Below are 22950 nucleotides of genomic sequence, written 5' to 3' on the forward strand. Positions count from 1 at the left end.
AATAATAGGTTTTTTTCTGTTGTTCCTATTTCGATGAGTTACATACTTGATGCTGATAAATTATTTTATTACGAACTTCGTAATTTTTACATTTAATTTGATATTTTTGCATTTTTCGTGAGTTTATTCTTCAAACTTATGCGCTTAAAAGCTTGTTAGATTTCCTACTAAAAACCTAATTTGCCCAAGATGTATTTTGACTGCGGAGAAGCAGTTTCTTACGTCCAAATACTTATTCGAAAATGATATCTTTATTTATGTATAATTAGAAAATTTATCATGAATCATTATAATATAAAGCTTAATATATTCATAATAAACGTTCAATTAATTAAAGCCTTGATCTTAATACTTACTTGGTGGCTGTTTGAATATACAAAGTTGATATTTTTTAAGTCTCTGCCCAATATAGATAAAAAAACTCATTAAAAAACAATTTCAACTTCTTTTTCGATAAGCACGAACTTACATCATAACGAACATAACTCTGATATCCTTGAAAATTATAAAAATTGGAAAAAGTATGAAGGAGCCATAGATTCAAAAAGCTTGACACACATTTACGAAAACTTCAAGGTTAAAAAGTCATTAGGATATTATCACGTTAGACTATAAAGAATCTATATTTAATATTAGAATAATGTTTTCATAAACTTGATATATATAATAGAATTATATACTTTTCTCTTTTGTTTACATCTATCTACTATTTTGATGACATCATATTATTAACATTCATATTAGTATTGTATTTGTTGTAATTCGGTTGTATGCATACCATAAGTGATTTTGCAACACATTTTTAAATTTTAGGTATACTTTTGAAAGTTTCGTATTCAATGCAACTCAAATTTTTGCAATAGAATTTATGTTAGAAAACTAACACGTAATTATTATATTTTACTATGTTTGGCAAACAGTTTTAACAAATTAATTGTTTCCTTGATAATTTAGATTATTTATCATCGATTTATTTTACATGAAACCAACAGTTGTCCTAATACTTATAAACGGTAGTATACATGTATAATGAACAAAAAGGAGATACATATAAAAGAAACTCCGTTTATTCGAATTTCTCCCACTAACCTAATTAATTCTATCTGACGCCGGATGAAAATTTGTATTGCGTTTATTGTCCTTTGTTTTGAAGGAGACAAACGTGTCGTATACTCGTTTCGAAAGGAGGTGAAGGTCGATAACGTGAAATTAGTGGCTACACAAACGATCACACGATCCATCGTAAACATGGTTACATTGTATTAGAACATCAAGCTGTTTTCATGTCAGTGAATGAAACGTTCAATACCAGATTGCACGTATTCACTTGCTTTTTAAGCTAATTCGAGCGTATTATCTTTCGATCCAACTACGATAACCTTTCGCGAAGCTCTCAACGTTCATTTGAATTCCACGATAAGATCGATAATTACACCGATGTTATACATCATCGTGTCACTAAAGAAAAGAAAGGCATCGAAAGAAAGAAGTAATTGGGTCGCTAGAACAATTTTTTGTTTATAGAAACATGTAACTCTGACCAAAGCAAAAATAATAATGTAGCAACTAACAATTTCCTTTTAATATTTGCAATTCATTAGTGAATATAGAATTTAATTCCGGTATTAACTTTTGTCCATTCACATTAACCTTTCAAATAAATCCAAATATTCGAAGAATACGTTCGTTTGATGTAAAGAGGAATTTATATTTATGTTTCATTAATTTTAAGCCTGTGACCCATGAGGAATATTGAGCTGAGACAACATATGAGAGAACTGACTTGCAAGGATGCAACGTCAACATTCCATTTCAAATAAAGAAACTTTCAATTACGTGAAGGTTGACAATTCTTTATGAGCTAAGAAAGGAATGTATCGAGTGCTTGAAAATTTACAATTAATTTATTGTACAATTGCTTTTATACTATTATCAACTAATTGTTAATTATTAATTGACAAATGCCAAATTTTAATATTTCAAATACCATATATGTATGTAATTTAGAGAAAATATATTTTTTGTATTGTGGAATGATGTACTGTACTGCTAATGTATCATTGCACAATTAATAAAATGAATCTGTCTTAACGAATGATGATTGTATGTCGCATACTAATTCTTAATATTATCAGTGTGTATTAGTGTGTAATAATATTTGTTTTGTGAAATTCATTTTTATTTAATAACAAACGCTGGTATATTGCAAAATTCTATTCTTTGTTCCAATTTTGATTTATTTTTTACATTACAATGAACCGTATGATATCAGAAACTAGATTAATATTGACTCTGCCAACATTTTCCAAATGACAGCATAAACAGCAATTCAGACTATAGTAAACGTCTTTCAATTAATAATATAGTCTGTAGTAATGTCTTCTTTTTTTGCATCACTGATAATTCAAGCGATTTTCAAATCTACTGTTTTTCAATTCTTCTTCATGTATCACTTCATATGCCTTCAGATATCTTCTTCTCAAATTTTCAAATACTTTATTCATGAAAAGTGTAAAATGCACCAAAACTAGTAAAATATAAATCTATTGAATACTAAAAGCAAATATTTAAATCTCGAGTCCTTGAGAAAAATAATAGGATGGAAAAAATTGAAAAATGTAATGAAATTTAAAAAGGTGAACATCTTTAATTAACTGATTATCAAGCATATACTTATGGCGTGTGTGAAAATGTGTTTATTTCTATTCTAAGCACCAACAGGCAATTTCTTCCACTGACGAAATTCGTGTATGCGTGTATGCGTCACATCAGGGAGGATATTGACGTTGCATATGGGTTAAAGGGTAATTTAGCGTATCGATTTTCTGGCCGCTCAGTGGACTGCACATACGCTAGGCGAAAGCTCGATTCCGGTCTAGGATGGATCGATTTTTCGCCGTTTCGTTAGTCAGTAAGCAGACGGTGTATGGCAGCTGCGATACCCTTTGCACCTGGCTATCTATATGGCGACCGAGCAAACGTGTCGTTACGATGATGGCGACTCACTAAATCTCTCTCTCTCTCTCTCTCTCTCTCTCCCTCTCTCTCCTTCTCTCTCTTCTGAAGCAGCCATAGCCTGCGTATACGCGAATCTCCACCTTGGCTTCGGACCTTATACGTCAAAATAGGGAAAAAAGAGGAGAGAAGGAGCCGTACGAACAGCTGTGCGGCCCCTTTTGCGAAGCGCCTTTTAAAACGAAACTGAGCTACTCGTACGACCGACCGGCTTTTACGGTTCAACTACACACACTTCTTCCATGCTCGTATTTTGCTTCGAAGAATGCAGCGGTTAATATGTTGATTACAAATGAGATCTTTGCCCTCTCTTAACGTAATCGATTATTTCCATGCATCGATTATTTAAACTTTTTCTTAAATGTTTAAGGTGGAATGTGAAGCCATGAAATTTCTGCACAGCTTGAAATAATGAGTAATAATATAGTAAATCTTGTTTTTTTTCATTCTGTTACGTTCTTTGGCTTACTTTCGTCCTACTAACCGCATTTCTGTATTTTTAATAAACTAAGTTCAAGAAAAATATAAAGGAACGGCTCTGAATACGTGGGATTTCTCATTTTCTTTTTCTTTGAGGTGTTTCTCTTAAAACGTTACAAATCTTTTTATTTGTTTGAACCGAAATGTGACTGAAGGACAAAAACTCAAGAGTTAAATCAAGATTAATTTTTTTTCAGTATTTTTTGTCAAATAACCTTCCTAATTAAACTTTTTAGTTTAGTCAAATGAATAAATTTCTGCATCTTTGAAAAGATTTCCGAATAACAAATTCAAATTAAGGAACTGTAAAGGAGACAGGAGAATATGTAAGTATGTACATACTTTGCTATTCCAACATCGCTGGAGTTAATTTTGCGTAACTCTATTTCCTCATTTAAATGTAAATAATTATCAACGAATAAAGTTGCATCATTTACTTAAAGACGACCAAAGAAGAGAACTGCATATAGATAATTTAATATAGGAATATCCACTCGTTACATTTATTTTATTTTATTTAATATTTTGCATAACAAGGTACGTATGATGTCAGTGAAATAATTATAATAAACTAACTAGAAAATAGATACAAGTAGAGGAAAGCATTCAATTTACACTAAATATCAGTAAGAATTTTAACACTTATGGTTGATAGTGTATACATATGGAAATTGAAAGAAAATGTTTATACAAAATTTCACAACATGAAGTTCAAATGTAATCGTTTAAATTTTAAGTATAAAAGCTTTTAAACCATTCTGTATGTTCAGTGTCGTTTTTCTAAAAGAATCTCTATGTAGACTAAAACAGTGGTGACGGAGAGAATATAAAAAAGGCTCAGCGCTGCTTTTTAAAAATGCATTCGATATACATAGTATGTATGCCCGCATTTGTAGTCACGGAAAGTTTTCTCTTCTAGAGTTCCGTTTATCTTACAATACTTCCGGGAACAATATTTTTACGCATTACACACGGTTGTAAATTTTGAAATTCTTTCAAGAAAACTTAAACATTACACCTGTATCATGATGGGTCTTCGTATTTTCTAGTTTAACGTTAAAATTATGTATACGGTTCCATCTCTTTCAGTAAATTATTTATTTATGAATGTAAACACATAGCTATTAAAAACACTGTACCTATGTGTTCACAAAATGAAAGTTTTTATTTCATTTGTTGAATGATCGATCATAAAAGAATGATCGATTCTAAAAATTTCTGATTTTATCTAAATTGTCTTTATCTTCATTAAAAAAAAATATTATGTTATATTTTTATTGTGTTAAACTTATGTTCTAATTTAAAACATTTTTAATTATACAATCTTCAATTAATTTTTCATTAATGCGCTATAACACTACGCGACTTGACAGTTACACGCCTATATACCTATATTTCCGAAATTTTATTTTATTTACTCAAGATTATGATTTTTAAATTATTAACAGCTGGATTTCAGGAAAACTAAGAAACTTATAATGATTTATAATCTTTTTTATCATAAACGGACAAGAAGTTATGGAGACTTCTAGATGTATATACATCAGAAAAATTCTTTAAAATATTCTTGAATAAACTTAGTTTTACTGGACAAATTCTAAATGAATTATTTGTCTCAAATGGTATGTGTTATATGTATATATATTTATTTCCTTTAAATCACATAGAATGACACTGAGCTCGATGTTTTCCATCGACTTCAAATCCATTTCAACTCCATTTCAAATATGGTACAAGTCCGCCGGGAGTAGGTACTGTCATACTTATTTCGTGATCGGTAAATCGATAAGTCACGTGTATCGATACAACGAAGGCCGTAATAACACAGTAACCGTTTCGAAATATTCACCATACGAATTTATGTCAAGAAAATTGATACACGTAGCTCATGGTGTTTTTACTAGATGAAATTATATGTAATTATGATAAACCGTTAGTTACACGTAACTGAGATTAAAACAATTTATTTCGTATGTTTTGCACAGGATGTCTCTATTATATCGAAACCAAATTCACCCGTAAAAACAGATATTTGTAGAAAAACGCTAGCAATTTTTTTCACGATATTTCTCTTCGAACTTCGTATGAAGAACAGCGTTACGTACTATTGTAATAAACCGTTAGCTGCTTGTAATCGCTTGTAGAATATATTTCACGCTTGCAAAATATTATTCCTACCATAGGCAGTCAGTATAACGAAAAGAATTCGAGGAAACGAACTAAAAAATTTTCTGCAGCATTTACTTTTTCAACGATGCCTAACTTTTAGATGATTATTAATGTAGAAATACGAACTTCTACTGGCTCAGATATATACGTATAAGATGTTCCCTAAAAAATTTAAGCATGAAATAGTGGGCTAAAAACATGGTAATTTACGTCGGTCTTCGTACTACTTTTCATAACATTAACTGTAAGATATTCATATGTTTGCAGCACGAAACGTAGATCAGTAGAGAGTATTAAAACCTAAATTGATTATGAAACTAAATGGATATACGCTTACAAATTCAAAAAACATTAACTCAAATTCCTTCGAGTTAACCTTTGCATGGTACCACTACGCTTGATAGTATTACATGTTCGCGGATTGGTTACAATTTTTTAACGAAGCTTCAAATAACCTATGTTTATATAACACATTTCTTTAACTCATATTCAGAGAATATATCAATAAAGTTCAGCTAAGAAAAACTAAAACATAAAAACTCATTTAAGCGAGCAGAAAATGATATAGAACCTTATTATTTTCAATATCTTTAAAAATTTGCACGTTTTAAAATACGAACGAGGATTTCTCAACGCTGGATTTCGTATCATTCGGGATAATAACGTCCCCCTATAACAAAACATTGAAAATTATACGATTCCCGAACGTGTAATTCTTAATTCAGAGAACGCGATAATAAAACTCAATGTGGAAAAAAAGATGCATGTAAAACCGGAGTATATACGATTCCTTTTAAAGTTAGTCCTCGCTTTCATGGCTGCAACAAACGTTCTCTTCGTTGGCCACGTTTCTGCCCGCCGATACAACGCGGAATTTTATCTTTTGTAACTCTAACATTCCTCACCAGTGTCTTACAATATTTTCTCTTAATATTTATCACGTCTAAAAAGTGGAAAGAAAATATGGAAAAATATGGAAGCCAACGTTTTCCTACAGGGAAATGCAAATGGAATATTTGATATCGTACGAGAATATGAGAAGTTACAAAAACTACAGGATAACCTTATTTGCTCACTGTATCACGATTACTGTGGTACAAGGTTCCACAATTAAACTACAACTTTTTATGAGAACATAAGTAAAAAATTATACTTGATACGTTTGAAACACTTTTCTAAAGGAATATTACGACATAATGAATAAATAATAGAGTTTCTACTTATTAATCAAATAGTTTTGTTTCTGTATGCATTCTGTATGATATCTGAGGCATTGATAAAGATATTTCTAAATATGAATATCTTATAAGTACGATTTTACTCTAAAAGTAACCGCAACAAATGTATTACTATAACAGGTTTTTCTTGTTTTCTTATCTTAATTCTAGCATAAAAAAGTAAGAACTATTCACAAATTATTTATATTTTGCAACTCCAATTCTTTTCATTTAGATAAGAAATATAAGTTTCGGCAAAACGTATTTTTCTCCCTCTTAAATGGAAAAATAATATTCAAATAATACATAATATCCTAATTTCCAAATATTTATAACAAGATTTTATAATATATTTCATTCTTATGAAATATGTATTCTTAGCTAAATACTCGAACTTCAATAGAGAATTTAATGAGATATACGAATTAAACAATACATATAAACATTAAATTAATTAATCCCGTTATTTCAGTCAGCTTAACGAATTCAAAGAAAATGATTAATAATGAGGGGAAAATATAAAATATTACTTTCAATACTATAATCTTCAAATTAACGTGAATGTAAGTATGACAATTTATCCACAGCGTCTATAAGTAACTATTATCGCTTAATTTAGTACCATACATACATTTACATATATCATTCACACCAACTACCGAAAATATATATATATACCCTTATTTTGCAATGAAACAATTTTTTATCAAGTTCTATGCATTTCATCTTCGTAGTATAAAGTTATTTTAGTTATATGAAAGTACTGCAAAACAATACGAAATTTGATAATATTTATATCTAATTAATTAGTAGTATGTGTTATAATACAATGGTATGCAAATATTTTTTGGAAACACTGTTTTTTCCTTCTGTTATAATGAATAAATCAATAAATTTGTATTAAATTCCAACATTGTTTCCTTCTATATATTAATCGTATATTAATTTCACAGAACTAAATATAAAAAATTAGTTTAAATACTACTCAATTTTTCGAATGTTCTTGAAGTATTAATAAAGTATAATAAGAAGTATTAGTATTTTATACAAATATTTGATGATATTTCATTACCACAAATATAAAAAATCTTTTAATTTTAATTTTATGTGTATTGTGTAGCTAGTAACAACGTACTCTCACTTCTTCTGAATGTTTGTTTTACTTATAAATTTTTATTTATATTTATTTGGAATATAAACGTGCGCCATAATAGGTATAAAATGTAAGCAAAATCACATCAAAGGAAGAAGACAAAGCAAATGCGATACACAAAACATAACACAAATAATATTCAAACATATCATATAAACGTTAATCAAACAATATGATATGTACTATTTGTAATTAGTTGTTTGAACTTCTACAAAATAATAGCTTTCTCGGCAAATCTGGCGCCGGTCGAAATGTCACCATGACAGTCAACACATTAATATACATGTATGCGTATTACTGAACAACGCATTTCTTTTATATCAACTGTAAACGATGATGTTTTCGTAAAACCCGAAACAATTACAACTAACCAAGCAACCACTTCCATAATGAAACCAGTCGTTTTGCAATATAAGTTACGACGACAATTTTTTAATAGGCTGTTGAGAAACGGCGAAGTATGAATAACAGTTTCACAGGCGACGTCCGGGCCTCAATCTTTTACCACGCACATGCAAATGAAGAAATTTCAACGGGCGAATCCAGTCGTAGCTATTTATGAGTCACAACTGTTTTTTCGCGAGGCATTGAAGGCTACTCCGGGGTTACGAGAGATGAAAGCAACCCGCGGTTTTCAAAAGGAAATTTGAAAGTGAATGGAACGTCGATACAAAATGCAGCTACGTGGGGCGTCGAGAGTGCACGCGAGAAAATGGAGGATTTCATAGAAAATCGAATGAGCCGAGGTTCGAGTGGAGCGTGTTTTACCTGCAAATTGTACCCATCGCTTTCGCAACGGAATAAACTATTGGATTAACAGTTTAATCATTCGAGAACACGTTTGTGTATCTTTCGAAAGATTTAAGTGGACGCGAATGTCATTAACACTGCCACGCGAGTTGGAACGAGGCAACTAGGGAGATATAAAAATAGAAATTTCTTTATGTAGGAGATTAGTCGTAAAGTGCTAACGAGCGACATAACAGAAGATCGTTCTTACTAGTTAACTAAAAAGGAAACCAGAAAATGCTGGCAACACTTAAGACGTATGTATTCGCATACGAAATGCGACCAGACAAAGGTAGACACGATTTAAATCACTAACGCGTACAGGCTGCGAGGGAAGATTGTTAGCTAAATTACAGCCAGTCTATTACGTAAATTATTATCGATCTCAATGTCATACTAATGCGAAGTGGGTAGAACCAATGAATCATATCGAGGGAATCGACTATTTCGAAGGCATGACGAGTTCTTTGTCACGAACCTTCCAGCGTTGAAAGCTTGCTCATTTATTATGCAAAATTCAAGAATTTATCTTAGGTCATGTTCTAGTTTCCCTAAGAAAGAAACCTGCATGCTTCATCGATCACGTGCCAGAAAGTGCTTAAATAATTCATGAATTAAAAAGTCTTAGCGTTATGAATAACAATTATCTTCTATACTTATTAATCGTTCAATTAAAATAAAACATGGCTAAACCACGAGAGAAAATTTGATAAAATGGACAAATTTCACGGTACTCGAACTTCACATTAATATGTACATTATTCTCGATGATATTAGGATAAAGATATATCAAGCTTAAACCGTCGATAAAGTGATTATCAATGTATTACCTGCAACACTTAGTAAACGTCCTCTATCAGTAAGTGACGTCATCGTCGAACGAAACGACGTGCCAAGATCTTACATTCGAATCGTATTCAGTTATTAAGCGCTGAACGAGAGATCCTTGCCAATGAAACTAGTCTCAATTTCGTTCTTGTCAGGACAGAAATACAATCTGCTGATGAACATGTGCTGTTCTACTGTCACACGTGTTATACCGCCAGGTTCGTGTTTAATATAATACATTAAAACAGGAAGATCAAATTACTCATTAAGAAAAGTGAAATTTAAAATGTTCGAAAAATAACATTCGTGAAAAATTGATTTTAATTATGTTCGACACATGTGTAGTGTACCGAGAATTGTTTCTTCACAAACAATTTCTCAATAATTCTTGCGTTACGGCAACGTCGTTTTCAGTTTGCATAAATTGCAAACACAATCGAATGCAACAAAACAGTGTATTAAGAGAACCGAGAAATGGAATGTGTATAACAGAAAGCGACTAAATGAATTTTAGTTGTTTTAGATAAACCCCACTGGTTTTTGTGGCAAACCATTTTGCATCGAAATACATATGTACATTCGATGTTATTTGTCGAAACTGTTGATTCTCTTTTGGCTTTTCGTAAAGTCCCAAAATTTGTAGCAAAGAATATTATTTTAGATAGACATTTTTCTCTCAGTATTAGATAAGTATTTAAAGCAATTTTCAATTTTACAGGCAAAAAATAAAATAAGATAAGGTTTTGATTAAGAAGATGGAAAATTTGTTTATTTATCCCAAAACATGAATAAAGTCATATAACCAGTTGCTATTACAAAGTTTATAATAGCATTATGTGTTATATAAAGAAATCATGCCAATCTCTTGTTGTGAAGAAAAGGAAATAAAAAGAAAACGAGAAATGTTATATGCTGTATATTTACTCGTTCATTTTCAGAATTAGGAGGTAATAAAGAATGATGGATCCTGACGTACCCTGATGTTTGCCGATAAATTACGAAAAGCAATTAGATTACCTATTCAAACAATGTTATCGCCCGATAAAGAATACATCTAAAAAGTCTTAACATGTCATATAAAATGTTCCAACTTCTTTTGGAATAACTTATATCTATTAACGGGTGTTTTAAAAAAACAATAATAATGAAAATAAATGTTTCTTTTTATAACACAAAAGCCTGCAATAATAAGTCATTTAAAACAGATGAAGTATATCAACATTGCAAAGAAAATATGTTTCAATCTTTCGGTATTAGTACACACGTGTATAGGCATATATATGTAGAACCGAAATCCTTGAAGATGTAAATTCCTTTTTAATATTCAATATTATTTTCAGTATATTAATAGGAAATTATTTAAATCTCCAATATAAATACTAAATTCTGTTTAGTAGTCAAATCAAATATTTCTTTTTTGAAAGGTAGTATAATTTCGAAAAGAAAACCTAAATATTGTATAATCTTTACTTTGCAACGTGTTTCCATTTTGCGCTACAAATATATCTTTGGTTCTTCTCGTGGCACAGATTTATCTCTCGAAACGTATACGTACAATCAACATTTTACTTTCTCCTATGTAAATTTGTCAAAAAGTTATTAGTACAACGAATTCATAACGCTGGCCCCGAAACATTTGGCTTTAAATCAAATTATATTGGCACGTTACACAATTTCGAATTTACACAATACTAAATTGCGTTATTCGCATGCACTCAAACAAGCAGAACCAAACAAATACCCGTAGTTACAAGATGGTAGGAACAAATGCAGAGAGCTAGGCATATTTTACAATCGGAATTTGCCAATTACCCGAGCAAACCTAAGCAACTCAGCAATGCGTACATGGTTAAAGGGTAGATGGCAGGTAGAAGAATTCCTGTATTCGACCCTATGCATAATAGGACTATCGGTGAGATCAAACACAACGAAACAACCAGCAAGTACCGTGCACGTCATTAATAAGTCTCGCTTTCGTGATCTTTAAACAAACTTTAATTCGCTTTAGACGACGACAAGTGTAATTCTTGCCAATCAGGGCCAGTTCGTCTTCGGCAAGAATTAAAGTGCCTGTCGTCGAGAGCACGTGCTGGCAAGTCGTTAAAAGCGAGCCTTTAACTCGTCGGGCAGTCGTGCCGAGGCCCGTCGAGTAATTACGCGAACGTATAGGTTTTCACGTGTAGGCGCACAAAGCGTAGAAACTCATATACACGCGTATTAAGACTGATTCAGACAGTTGTTTAGTTAAGTAACAGGTAAAGCCGAATTTACACTGTTCACTTTAATTCTATTCACTAAACGAGGATGAAAGCGACGTTTTTCGATGAATCAACAGCGTAAATTCGGTTTAATTTGCTATTTGACTAAACTAATGGCCGTGTTTGAACCAGTCTTTACTGTCAAAACGTATCTTGAACGGCATCTAACTGTCTAAAATTGTTCGCAAGAGAAGCAGCAGCGTGATGCTACAAGTTGTGAACAGTTTATAAGTAAAATATAATTGATTATAGAATTATTACAATGTCCATATATAAAATTATTGTAACTTTCAATTGATATCATTTAGCCATCAATGACTACAGTAGTTTGGATTAGGTTACTGAATATTTTTCAAATATTATATATTCAATTAATTAATTATTTATTTAATGAATATATTTCAAATATTTATAATATGTATCTTTATCTTTATCTCTATCAAATAAGGTACAAAATATAAATTGAAATTAGAAATAAGTGAATTGAGATATAATATATGTATATATCTAATATATAATATTCGTTCGATATTGATGAGTGGTTGTTGTTAAACAAATTAAATTTTGGTATTTAACCTTTCAAATAAAATTCCATTCTTGAGTTTCTTTCCTTTAGATTTTTACTTGAAAATTTGATTGTACAGCGAAGTAAAGATATTAGTAAGTATTCTAGAATTTCTTCAGGATTTAAAAAATGTAGAACAGTAAAAGATTAGACTTGAACAGAAACGACTCAGTTTATCTGCGAAGCGTGAAAAATAAATTTGCTCTACACAGAGTCAAAGGAGTGTATAAACAAAAATTCTTGCCCGTATCAGCTATATACACAATAATATAGATATAGCGTCGGATGAAAAAGAGAACATCCTAACAGAAGAAATATACTGACAGAGAAAAGAGTTCAAACGAAGAAATATATATTTCTGATAGAAACTAACACAGCAATGTTCATTTTATAACCAACCACCAATCACAGATCGAATATAAATTGCAAATTGACAAGACAATAACGTGTTGCATCGTATGTTACACACGTTCTAATAATGATCTCGCAAACTCTTGAGCGAATATGTAGTCGCTGGCAAGTTTATAAGCTGTTCACGAAAGTGACCACATTGCTGGCAAACAAACTTCAGAATCTGTTTGCGAGCTGATTGTGAACTTCAGTATGAACTACAGATGCTGCTAACAATTATCGATACATTATCGATAACTTCTACATACATATTAAGATATCGATAATATCGTTAATTATATCGACTAAAGTAAAATGTGACATATAGATAATATATTTATTACTCCCTTATCCCCTTTTGTCTTATTCAAACTGATTGTTGGCATACCGTAACAGTTGCCTTATTCTCGCCTTAAAACGAATTTGTCCTATTTTTAAGAAATAATTTGTTAATTGGAATAGCTATATCTATTAGCAGTATACATAAATATTTAAAATACAATCATAAGTAAACTACAAATATTTATATACATTCAGACTTTTGTGAATATACCACCAATTAAACAAATGGAATCCAGATAGAAAATTATTTTATGTATTAAATATTATTATAAGTACTCTACTTTGGACACTTTTGCATAAGATATGCATCCTATGCAATTTATATCTTCAAACTTCCCACAAATGAATAAAAATCTGCAAACTAAAAATAAGCTTGAGAAATTTTTAACTTCTTTCGTATTTCATTATGTCATTCGATCATATACATTTGGATAATCATATCATATAGATCATATAGATCATATCGTCTTGACAATACAAGTTTTCAAACAAGGGACACACCTCGTTTGAAATTACTACGCGTGCACGTAGTCAGTTATCGATATCGTTAGGATATTATCAATATATCGAGTTATCTTAATACGTCGAGATAACTTTTCGATACTATCGATATTTATCGATAAGGTTATAACAGCATCTCTAACATTACGCACACATAACCAATCAGTCGGCCGGTCATGGGAAAATAGGACTTTTTAAAGCGTCTCGTAGCGCAGAACGATGGAGTAACGGGTTGTTAGAGGAAAATTACCGCGAAGCTGATCTTTGTGGTTACAGTTACCGGGCTCGTTTCTCGCTGCTGCTCCTTTTCTTTCCTTTCCATCTCCCTCCACCTTGGAACCTTTCTTTTGTCTGGACGCCGCCGTTACAGCGCTGCAGCTAAAGTTTTCTGCTACTTTTCCTTCCGACTGGTTCAAAGCTCGTCAAGCTTGCGCGCAAAAAGCGTAACAACGGTGTTATATACGTTTTCTCTGTGGCCCGGCGTGGACGTACCACGGCATTGCTCAACGTATGAAAACGAAATACGCGGAAGCGTACTTGGCATGCGCGACCAAAAGGAATTAAGATCGCGAACGGATCATCCGGGAATGTGCGAACCACGCATCGAGCTGTTACGCGTTCCTACCGCTTCGGCCATCATTGCGTTTACCGGTTCGATCGACGATTCTCTACATCACAAGACAATGACAATCGGTTGGTATAATTACTGCTTGGTGGATTCAAGTATATACATCGCAAATAGATTCGAACATCGGTCGAATTCTAGATTCGAATTCTCTATGAAAGTTATAGAGAGTACACTTTCACAAGTGTATTATCAAGTACGCTCGAATCTAAACGCAACAGATCCAAGACTCTACGAATACTTTGCCAAATAAAAAATGCATTCCTAAATAGAATTGGACGCTGCTCGAATTTACACAATATTTCACAAATTTATCGTTCTTAAACAGACGCAAGTGCAGACGTTCAAATAAATTTTTAGGTATCTCGTTTATTGTCTATGGATCTATGGAATTTTATAAATGATTATGCCTTTCTAACTGTTGCAATTCGATTGCTATTTGCAAGAGATTCGATTCTTTCGAATATCGAAATAGATAGTTACAAGTAGATTTTCGAAAGTTGCGAGTGTTCGCGAAACTAACCATTAAACTAACGAACCATTATATCTCACAAGTAATATTCGTACCCTATGAGGCGAAACTTGGATATTGGATTTGATTCGGATTTATAAGTTACATATTGAACTTGATCCTATCACTAGTAATTACTTCAAAGCATCCGTGGAAGCACGTCCGTCGTGGAATTTCCTCGTTATTTGTGAAACGCGACGAGTTATTTCGGTCAGATCGTTTAGATTTCGTGGATAGGTTTATATCCAACTGCTACGCTTGTACCTCTGCCAAACGGCCGAAAGTTTGGGTGAGTTTAATTTTGCCAGATGCTTATTTCGTGTCTTTGTTAGAATTCTCGAAATTCCAATTCTATATTGTTTACGAAAACTAACCGGGTAAACAATATGTTATCCAATGGTTAAAGAAAATATGTCGTAATTGTAATTGTATTGCATTTGCAACTATAACTTACTTTGTAATTTATAAGGTATGATGTACCGCAAAATAATCTCTTTATGGAGGTTTAAATCATAATAATAAAGGAAAGAATAATCACTAAATCATTGTAAATTATTGTGAAAATTGTAAATAGGAATTATTCGATAATTTGTTAAATAGAAAATTACAAAATGTTTAGCAATTATATTTTATCTGGCTTTTGAATCGATTGTACGCATACATCCAATTCGATAATAACCTAAAATAAGAGATTTGCAACTTCCTATCTTCTTTTTCTAACATCTTAATGTAAGTAACTTGTTGAACAAAAGCTAAATTAAAATAGATAATCAAATAGAAAGGTACTAGAAAGTACCATTTCACAATGATAGATCTTACAAAAGATCTTCTCATGGAACATATGTTCCATTCATAAAACGAAAGGATGCCAGTAAGCCGTATATTTTCCTTTCATAGATCGACATCTGTCGACGATAAAAACTCGGCCCCATCAGATCTGATCAAACTGATAACCAATCCCTTGATTTTAAAGAAAATCCATCTTATTTCTAAACCTCTGGGGTAACGGGATAATGGGAAGAGAAAAATAGAAAAAGTACAGAAGTTCGTAAATTAGTTCCTGTCCGTTCGATCGGATCTAAGCTCGATACTTAGAAAAAATTCTCGCGAAATAGCAAAACGACTAATGAAATAATCGAGTGATCGCAGTGAATTTCCGTGAGCGCGGGAAAAACTCACCTGTGATATAAGTTTCGGCAGTGTGTGTGTATGCGCGTGCGCATGATTATTGTGTCCTGTCGAAGACCGTTCGCTGTTGGGCCGTTGCTGCTGCTGTTGGCCGGCATCCGATCTAAGATCGTGCCTCCATCTCAATACACCCATCATAACCGCCTACTGTATCCTCTATTACGTTTCAAGACTCTACCAAACGCGTATCGTATCAACGTCCGCACTAGGGGAACCAGTTCGATCTCGACGCTTCGACCTAACCTAACGCGAGTGTCCTGTTGCACCCTTTACGAGGCTATGCTGATCCTCGAAACGCCAGACACCTTGACGTCGACGTACTGTAGCAGAAATACGACTCTATAGAAGTTGACGTACGCTGCACCAAAATTCGAGTGAAACATACGTGATATGTTTCGCACACTCGTTTTTTTCTTTAATTGAGAAACGCGCGGGAAAGATTTTCCGAAATATGCGTAGGTAAATTCTTTTGTCACGTATTCACCGATAAAAATCAGGATTTCAACAACACCAGACTACACTCTATCTTTTAGTAATTTCCGATTAAGGCGTAGGTAACTCAGCACTGCGTACCTGCTGACATTATTTTCGTTTATATCATATATACGCTCACCAGAAAACTAAGAACCCACTCGATCCTTCACTACGAATTTGATCGTGTGATTGTTCGTTTGGTCACTGAAGTTCACTGTCATTTTCATACTTCGATCTCGTAATCGTACGATGGATCAAACGCGCAGGATATCACTTAACGGTGCGTGTCACTTTTTCCTGGCTATTCTAGCTTTGTTCGTCGCCCACGTTTCGATCAACTAAGCGAGGTCAGAGTAGAAAGTGTTTACACCGTGGGCGCGTTCGGCAGACAGGATCGTGTACACACATACATACATACATACGTACATACGAACGAAGAAACACGTAAACGTGCCAGAACGAACGCGTACTAACTCAGTTCGGTAGCGTAGAAGTGCAGGAGCGCGACTGGCACTGGCATCGAGACCGTACGGTTCGAGGCTTGCCTCGTCTGCCGTCTCTACTTCCCCACCGCCACCTCCTCTCGCTCCTCTACGCCCCGCGGTGCTCGTAGCTTGAACGTCCTGCTGTTCTTAAAACTCCCACCACCCTACTATCGTACCGTGAACAAACGTTGCCATGGTCGCCATCAAACGCGTAAACTTGGTTTCACGCAAACTTCCATCATTCTCTTTCCTCGAGATTAACGATCGATCGATTCAATCGAAGCATTTTCAAATTGTCTTTCTTAGCTAACGCCATGTCACTTTTACAACAGCTGCGAAAACGATATACGTTATTTAATAAATATTTCTTTTGGTCTAATGTTTTAACGTAACCATCGAACGATTTTCTTTTGAAGTATTCATCTTAGTTTGTTGCCTGTTGTTTGACTATTGCCAAATTTAAGATTTTACAAATTTATTTAATTGCTTTTTGTTTATTAGAACGTAGATCAACGTAAAATATAAAATGGCTACAGAAAGTATTGGTATATGTGTGAATATAAGGGTACGCCCTTATATTCCAATGAAGTATTTCTTCTATCAGGATCTGCGATATGTAAATGATACGTAACTTAATATATTTGGACTTAATTAGTTAGAATATAATGTTTGTGGCCATTTTATGTATGTACCTATGTACACTTCGATTAATATTTAGCTGATTCCTGTTTTAAGTTCTTCGTGTTTAACCTCTACAGCTAAGTAAAGCTTCAAATTTCTCTGCAACGATAATCATATATTTTTTCGAAACGTTCGAATCGAGAGTAAACTTTCAATTAATGTGCATTGTAGCCTTCGGTATTAACCCTTTGTTAGTATAAAGTTCTCATGGTGAGAGATAGTTTTGAAGTGTACTTGTTGATTCTTGCAACTTAATTATTAACAACCAAGTACATAATCCCGTCAGATGTTTGTACATGTAATACCAAAAATTAAAGGAAATGATTCTATGATAACAGGAATATTTTTAACGATCGAAAAATTGTAAACCTTTTAATGATTACTATTAATCGCCTAAGACTCCATATAATTTGGAAGTTATATATCTAAGTACTTACATATTTAAATTTTTTAAATTTTATTTTGTTCATCTATTACTATAATATACTATTGTATTTTATTATATATATTAATTAGATATTTCCAACGCATATTTTTTAATATGCAGCTATACGTATAATCGAAAACTTTGTTAGTAAGCGATACACGAACATATTAGAAATAAGTAATTAACGATTGGTTAATTCAACAGGCTGTGGAATATTTCAAAATATTTGTATTATCCTACATCCAAATACTGTAAGAATTACGTAAATCCAGGCATTGTACGCATGAGCGATATGCATAAATTTTTCGATATTCCTGATAATTTTATTACATTCGTTAACTGTTTGCTTTTTATCGACAATGTTCAGCGTTTTAATTTTTTCCGATGGAAACACTGAATATTAGAATAAAATCAAAAAAATAAAACACCGAGCAAAAACAAAATATCGGGACGATATCTGATGCGTTTCGAAACATTAATTATTAATTTTGTAATTGTGCGCTAATACTCTTGTTAGAATCGCTGAAATTTGCTTGGATTGGATAAAAAGAACATTGTTGTTTTTATTTAGCTATTATACGATCCTATAATATATTTAAAACGTATAAAGGCAAGTGATAAATTATCAGTAACTACACCGATGATCAATCCATGATATGTTTTTTTAAGTATTTGCTCACTGTTCACATAATTAAATATAACTCTTTAATTGTTGGATAATATCAAGCATCGTGAATCAGATATAATAACTTACGATAATCGTATTTTAGAATTCAATTTTCAAGCAACAAAAGTTGGCCAACTCAGTATCATAATTAAGTTACATATTACAATAAATTAGTTCCCAATAATTATATTTCGTTCGTTTAATTCTGAGAATGCTTACTGTTTAATTTCAATAAAAAATTTTGTTTCTTAAATCACGTTACTAATCACTGACGTTTCTAATTTTGAAGAAAAGAAATTATTTCATAAATACATATTTCCTATATAAATATTTCATAAGAAACAAATACAAGAGCTTAAAACTGTTTATAGAAAGCAAAAGCTATTTAAGCGGTAGGAAAAGTTAATAACATAATTTCGCGAAAACATTTTTTCACAATGACTGTGTTGATGTTGCTAATATGTAATTTATTGTCTTATTGCGATTCTGTGATATATCATCATCCATGACTGTATGAATATTATAAATTATGGTACATTTTAAATTATGATGAACTTACACTGTTTCTCCCCTGTATTATAAATTACAGAATGTCATCGGAATTAATGATACTAGATTTGTTTCTCTGTGTAACAAGCTTACTGAACTTTATTTGCTCGACCTATTTTGTAGCGGGGGATCATGTTAAAAAGTATCATTAATATCGAAAAGACTATTTTCGAATGAAATGACGATATAGTGCCGTGTGCATAGAATGTTATTGATTTAAATTAAAACTGTACCTCATCTTTCTTTTTAAACGATTTTATATTGGAAAATATGTTTTGGTTTGTCAATAAGACACCCACGCTTTTCATAAAACGAAACATTAATCCTTAAATAGCATCGTTAGATGACTATAATGATTTGTGATAGTTTATTAAAATTTGGAGTACTTCATTTCATTTCATACATCACATTCTTCGTGATAGAGATCAATACAAAATTAAAATAAATTAAAAATTCTAAAATTAAGTAGGTAATTTAAATTATCATGGTCCTCGGTAGCTCAAAGGTACCAGTTAAGAGTTAATACGTTTAATATTGAAATGATTAAAATTGATACGACGATGGAAACTTTGTAAATCAATTCCTTCGAACGTTTGCTCCGACAACTCTAACAAAGAACAACTTAATACTAAAAACATGACGTTCCTTCATTCGTAGAATGGGGAGCAAGGTGTCCGCAATCTGATTTAAATAATCGGAACGATGCTCGACGAGAAGAAGTTCTCAAGCAGTGACGATGATCAACTCTAAAGGAGCAAACCGCAATTCAATCCTGTCCGAGTCAATTCGTTCGAAATGTATTCGGTCCAATTGTAGCAATTTGCAAGCATGGACGGAGAATAAGTCTTACATGGCGAAAAGAACGCGATCACATGGTAAAGCCGCACGCTTCCGTTAAACCGAAGAAATCAAGAGACAAATTCTTTGGTATTCGAGAAGAAGTTAACGACAGGTGGAGGGAAGTTGGGGGGAAGGTGAAACCAAAAGGAAGCAGACTGCCATGGCAGCGAGAGACTGGCAGCAGAGCGGATGTCATTTCGTGGTCGACTTATTTCGTTACCGGTAGGTAGATAGTACCAAGGCTTCCCATTCCTTTGTGTCCACCTCTTTCATTATTTTACCCAACTTCCTGCGTCCGAAAGCGACAGAAGACACAACAACGCGCTCCTCGGTTACGAGCATGGATCGTCTCGCGATGCGGTCCCCCTCTTCGCCACTTCCTCTTTCGATCCGTGGCCCGTCGTCTCTCCTTTCCTTCACGGTCGGCCCATCCTTTCCCCCTTTCACCGTTTCTTCCCGCGTATCTTCTTCCACGTCGCGCGACTCTTTGAAAATGCTAACCTTGTTCCATTCTTAACGACTGCTCTTCAAGTCAAAGACATTGGGCAATAAGCGTCGACCGAACTCCAACTCGAACTCAGACCCGCTGTCTCGATGCGTGGGTAGACGTTATTTTCTATATTCTTCTCGAACGTCGAAGTTTCTCTCTGAGAGAATAACTGGTCATAGGGTAACGGTGAAGCTTACTTTACGCGTGAAAATTTGTGCTATGATTTACGGCGATAGGCTGAGCTGCAGAAGTCTCGGAGAGGAAAGACTGCGACTGTGCTCGACTCAATGAAAATTATATCGGACAAAGCGAATAGATAGCGATATCGGCTTCCTTTTACCCGTTTCTTTCTGTTTATACAGAACTAGATTCGAATTTAAGATAACAAACAGGTGCGCTCCGGTTAAATTACAATTGTTGAGGAGCAACGTGTCGAATCACACGTATCTGTCGATACACGGATATTTTATTTCGGCTATGTTTGACTAACCGGATGTCTGTACTTTCTCTTTTTCAATCACAGGCTTCTTTAGTAACTTTCATGAAGAGAGAAGAAACTCGTTTCAAAAAAACGATGTTCTTCCGTTCAGAATATCAGAATTTTAATGCTCGGAAAGAATTATCGATAATAACTGGAACGTTGAAGTTTTATTAGATACGGAAAATTGCAATTTAATTCGACGAAGATAAAAGATGTAGTTAATGATGCACGATGCCACGTGGGCACGAAATGTATTACGCAAATAAATGCCACTTTACAATGTTTCTTTGTGTCAAATTAAGAGGGTATTCTATTGTTGACACAGAGACAATTAAAATTAGGTAACAGAAACGAGAATTGTTGATTATCACGACAATACTTATTCACACGTCTCACTTTTAGCACCGATGAAAACTGAACGACCTCGATTAAAAAATTTCCTCATATCTCTCTTCCCTCTCTTTCTGCAAACACTACAGGCTTCCTTCTGCTTTCCACCATTTAAATACTGATTTTAAGAAAGATATCCTTACATCAACATCAATACTAGAGACTAGTAGAATTTTACGATTCTATAGATTTATCTTGTTTCATCAAATTCGTTTATATGAATATTTATAACATCGAATATATTATAGCATATTAAAATTAAAATTATTTTTATATTACGAAGGACAATTCTTTACTGCGATTTCCTCTATTTGGTAGAAATTTTCTTTACAGTATTCGTAACACGGTCCAATAACATTTATTTAACAATAAGCCTCTACTTTCAGCAATAATCTTCGTATAACGACGAGTTATACATATGTATTGTACATACCTAATTATCTTTTTAATTAAAAAAAATTACTTTGAGCTATCTTTTCAAGTATAAGAAAGAGGAATAGCTTAACCTTTATTTATGGTGTTAAACTAATTAATTCACTAGTCATGTGTTTTATGCATCACTTACAAATAAGAGTTTAATACACACGTAATATAATAAACACGTAGTATATCGTGTTACAAACAAACGAAACTATAAAATGCAGAAAACCTGATGATTATACTAGACGCAGAAACGTTTTCATAAAGTGCTCAAAGCGTAACGATGTCAAGTTCGGGCTCTGTTTGCGCTAGTTTCGGGGTCATTCCCACGTGAAACCAGCGGATACAATAACCTGTTGTATACTGTGAACGTCGCCAAACTTGGATCTCTGATCTTCACGGGTTGCGAGCAGACAGAAATCAGAAAATCTTCCCGGCCATTTGGTTAAAGCCACACCATGACGACCGGTCGTGGTGGTTCAACCGACACTTCCGGTGTGCGTACCTGCACGGCCGGAAGCGCGCTCCTCCCCCTTACATCCTGAGAGGATCATATATGCACCTTGCTTTACCAATAACAACAACCCGCATTTCGAACATTTCGGCCGATGCCTATACCATTTCCAGTAAAACATAAAACCGATTTACAGCCTGTAACTTTTATGTACCTGCTCCTTTGTCGAACGAACGTAGAATTTTAAAGGTTTCAACGCTTCGAGTGATTCAAAGAAAGAATGATGAAAATGTGTCGAATTAGTGCCCTTCTGAGCAAGTAAAATTTTCATAACCGCAATATAATATAATATATAGGTATCCTAATATAATATAATGTAATAGATATCCTAAAATACCGCAAAAGTACAATTACTTATGGCAAATGTAATGGGAGAAAAAAATGTAGAAGTTGGTGAGTGCTCCGAAAGACGAATTGGAACTTTCTGATTTCAAATGATCGTAACTTCGGAATGAATGCATGAAATTCACATTAGAACAATAAACATTCGAACGCTATTTC

The 22950-nt window shown here is 33.2% G+C and overlaps 1 protein-coding gene across 5 annotated transcripts in view; it reads right to left on the reverse strand.

Annotated features, from left to right (window-relative positions):
- LOC138179966 (rap1 GTPase-activating protein 1) overlaps positions 1 to 22950 on the reverse strand; it is a 250070-nt gene that overhangs the window by 63602 nt on the left and 163518 nt on the right. The window contains exon 1 of one of the 5 annotated variants that reach the window (XM_069113268.1): positions 16023 to 17024. The exons of 3 other annotated variants lie outside the window; for them this stretch is intronic. In XM_069113268.1, the coding sequence (XP_068969369.1) occupies positions 16023 to 16169 (147 nt within the window). In that variant the 5' untranslated portion in view covers positions 16170 to 17024. Of the gene's footprint in view, positions 1 to 13987; positions 14144 to 16022; positions 17025 to 22950 lie in introns of those variants that run through there. One more of the 5 variants, XM_069113269.1, reaches the window with a different exon arrangement.

The sequence above is a fragment of the Bombus flavifrons genome, chromosome 5 (assembly GCF_040668555.2).
Source record: "Bombus flavifrons isolate JBK064 chromosome 5, iyBomFlav1_principal, whole genome shotgun sequence".
NCBI lineage: Eukaryota > Metazoa > Arthropoda > Insecta > Hymenoptera > Apidae > Bombus > Bombus flavifrons.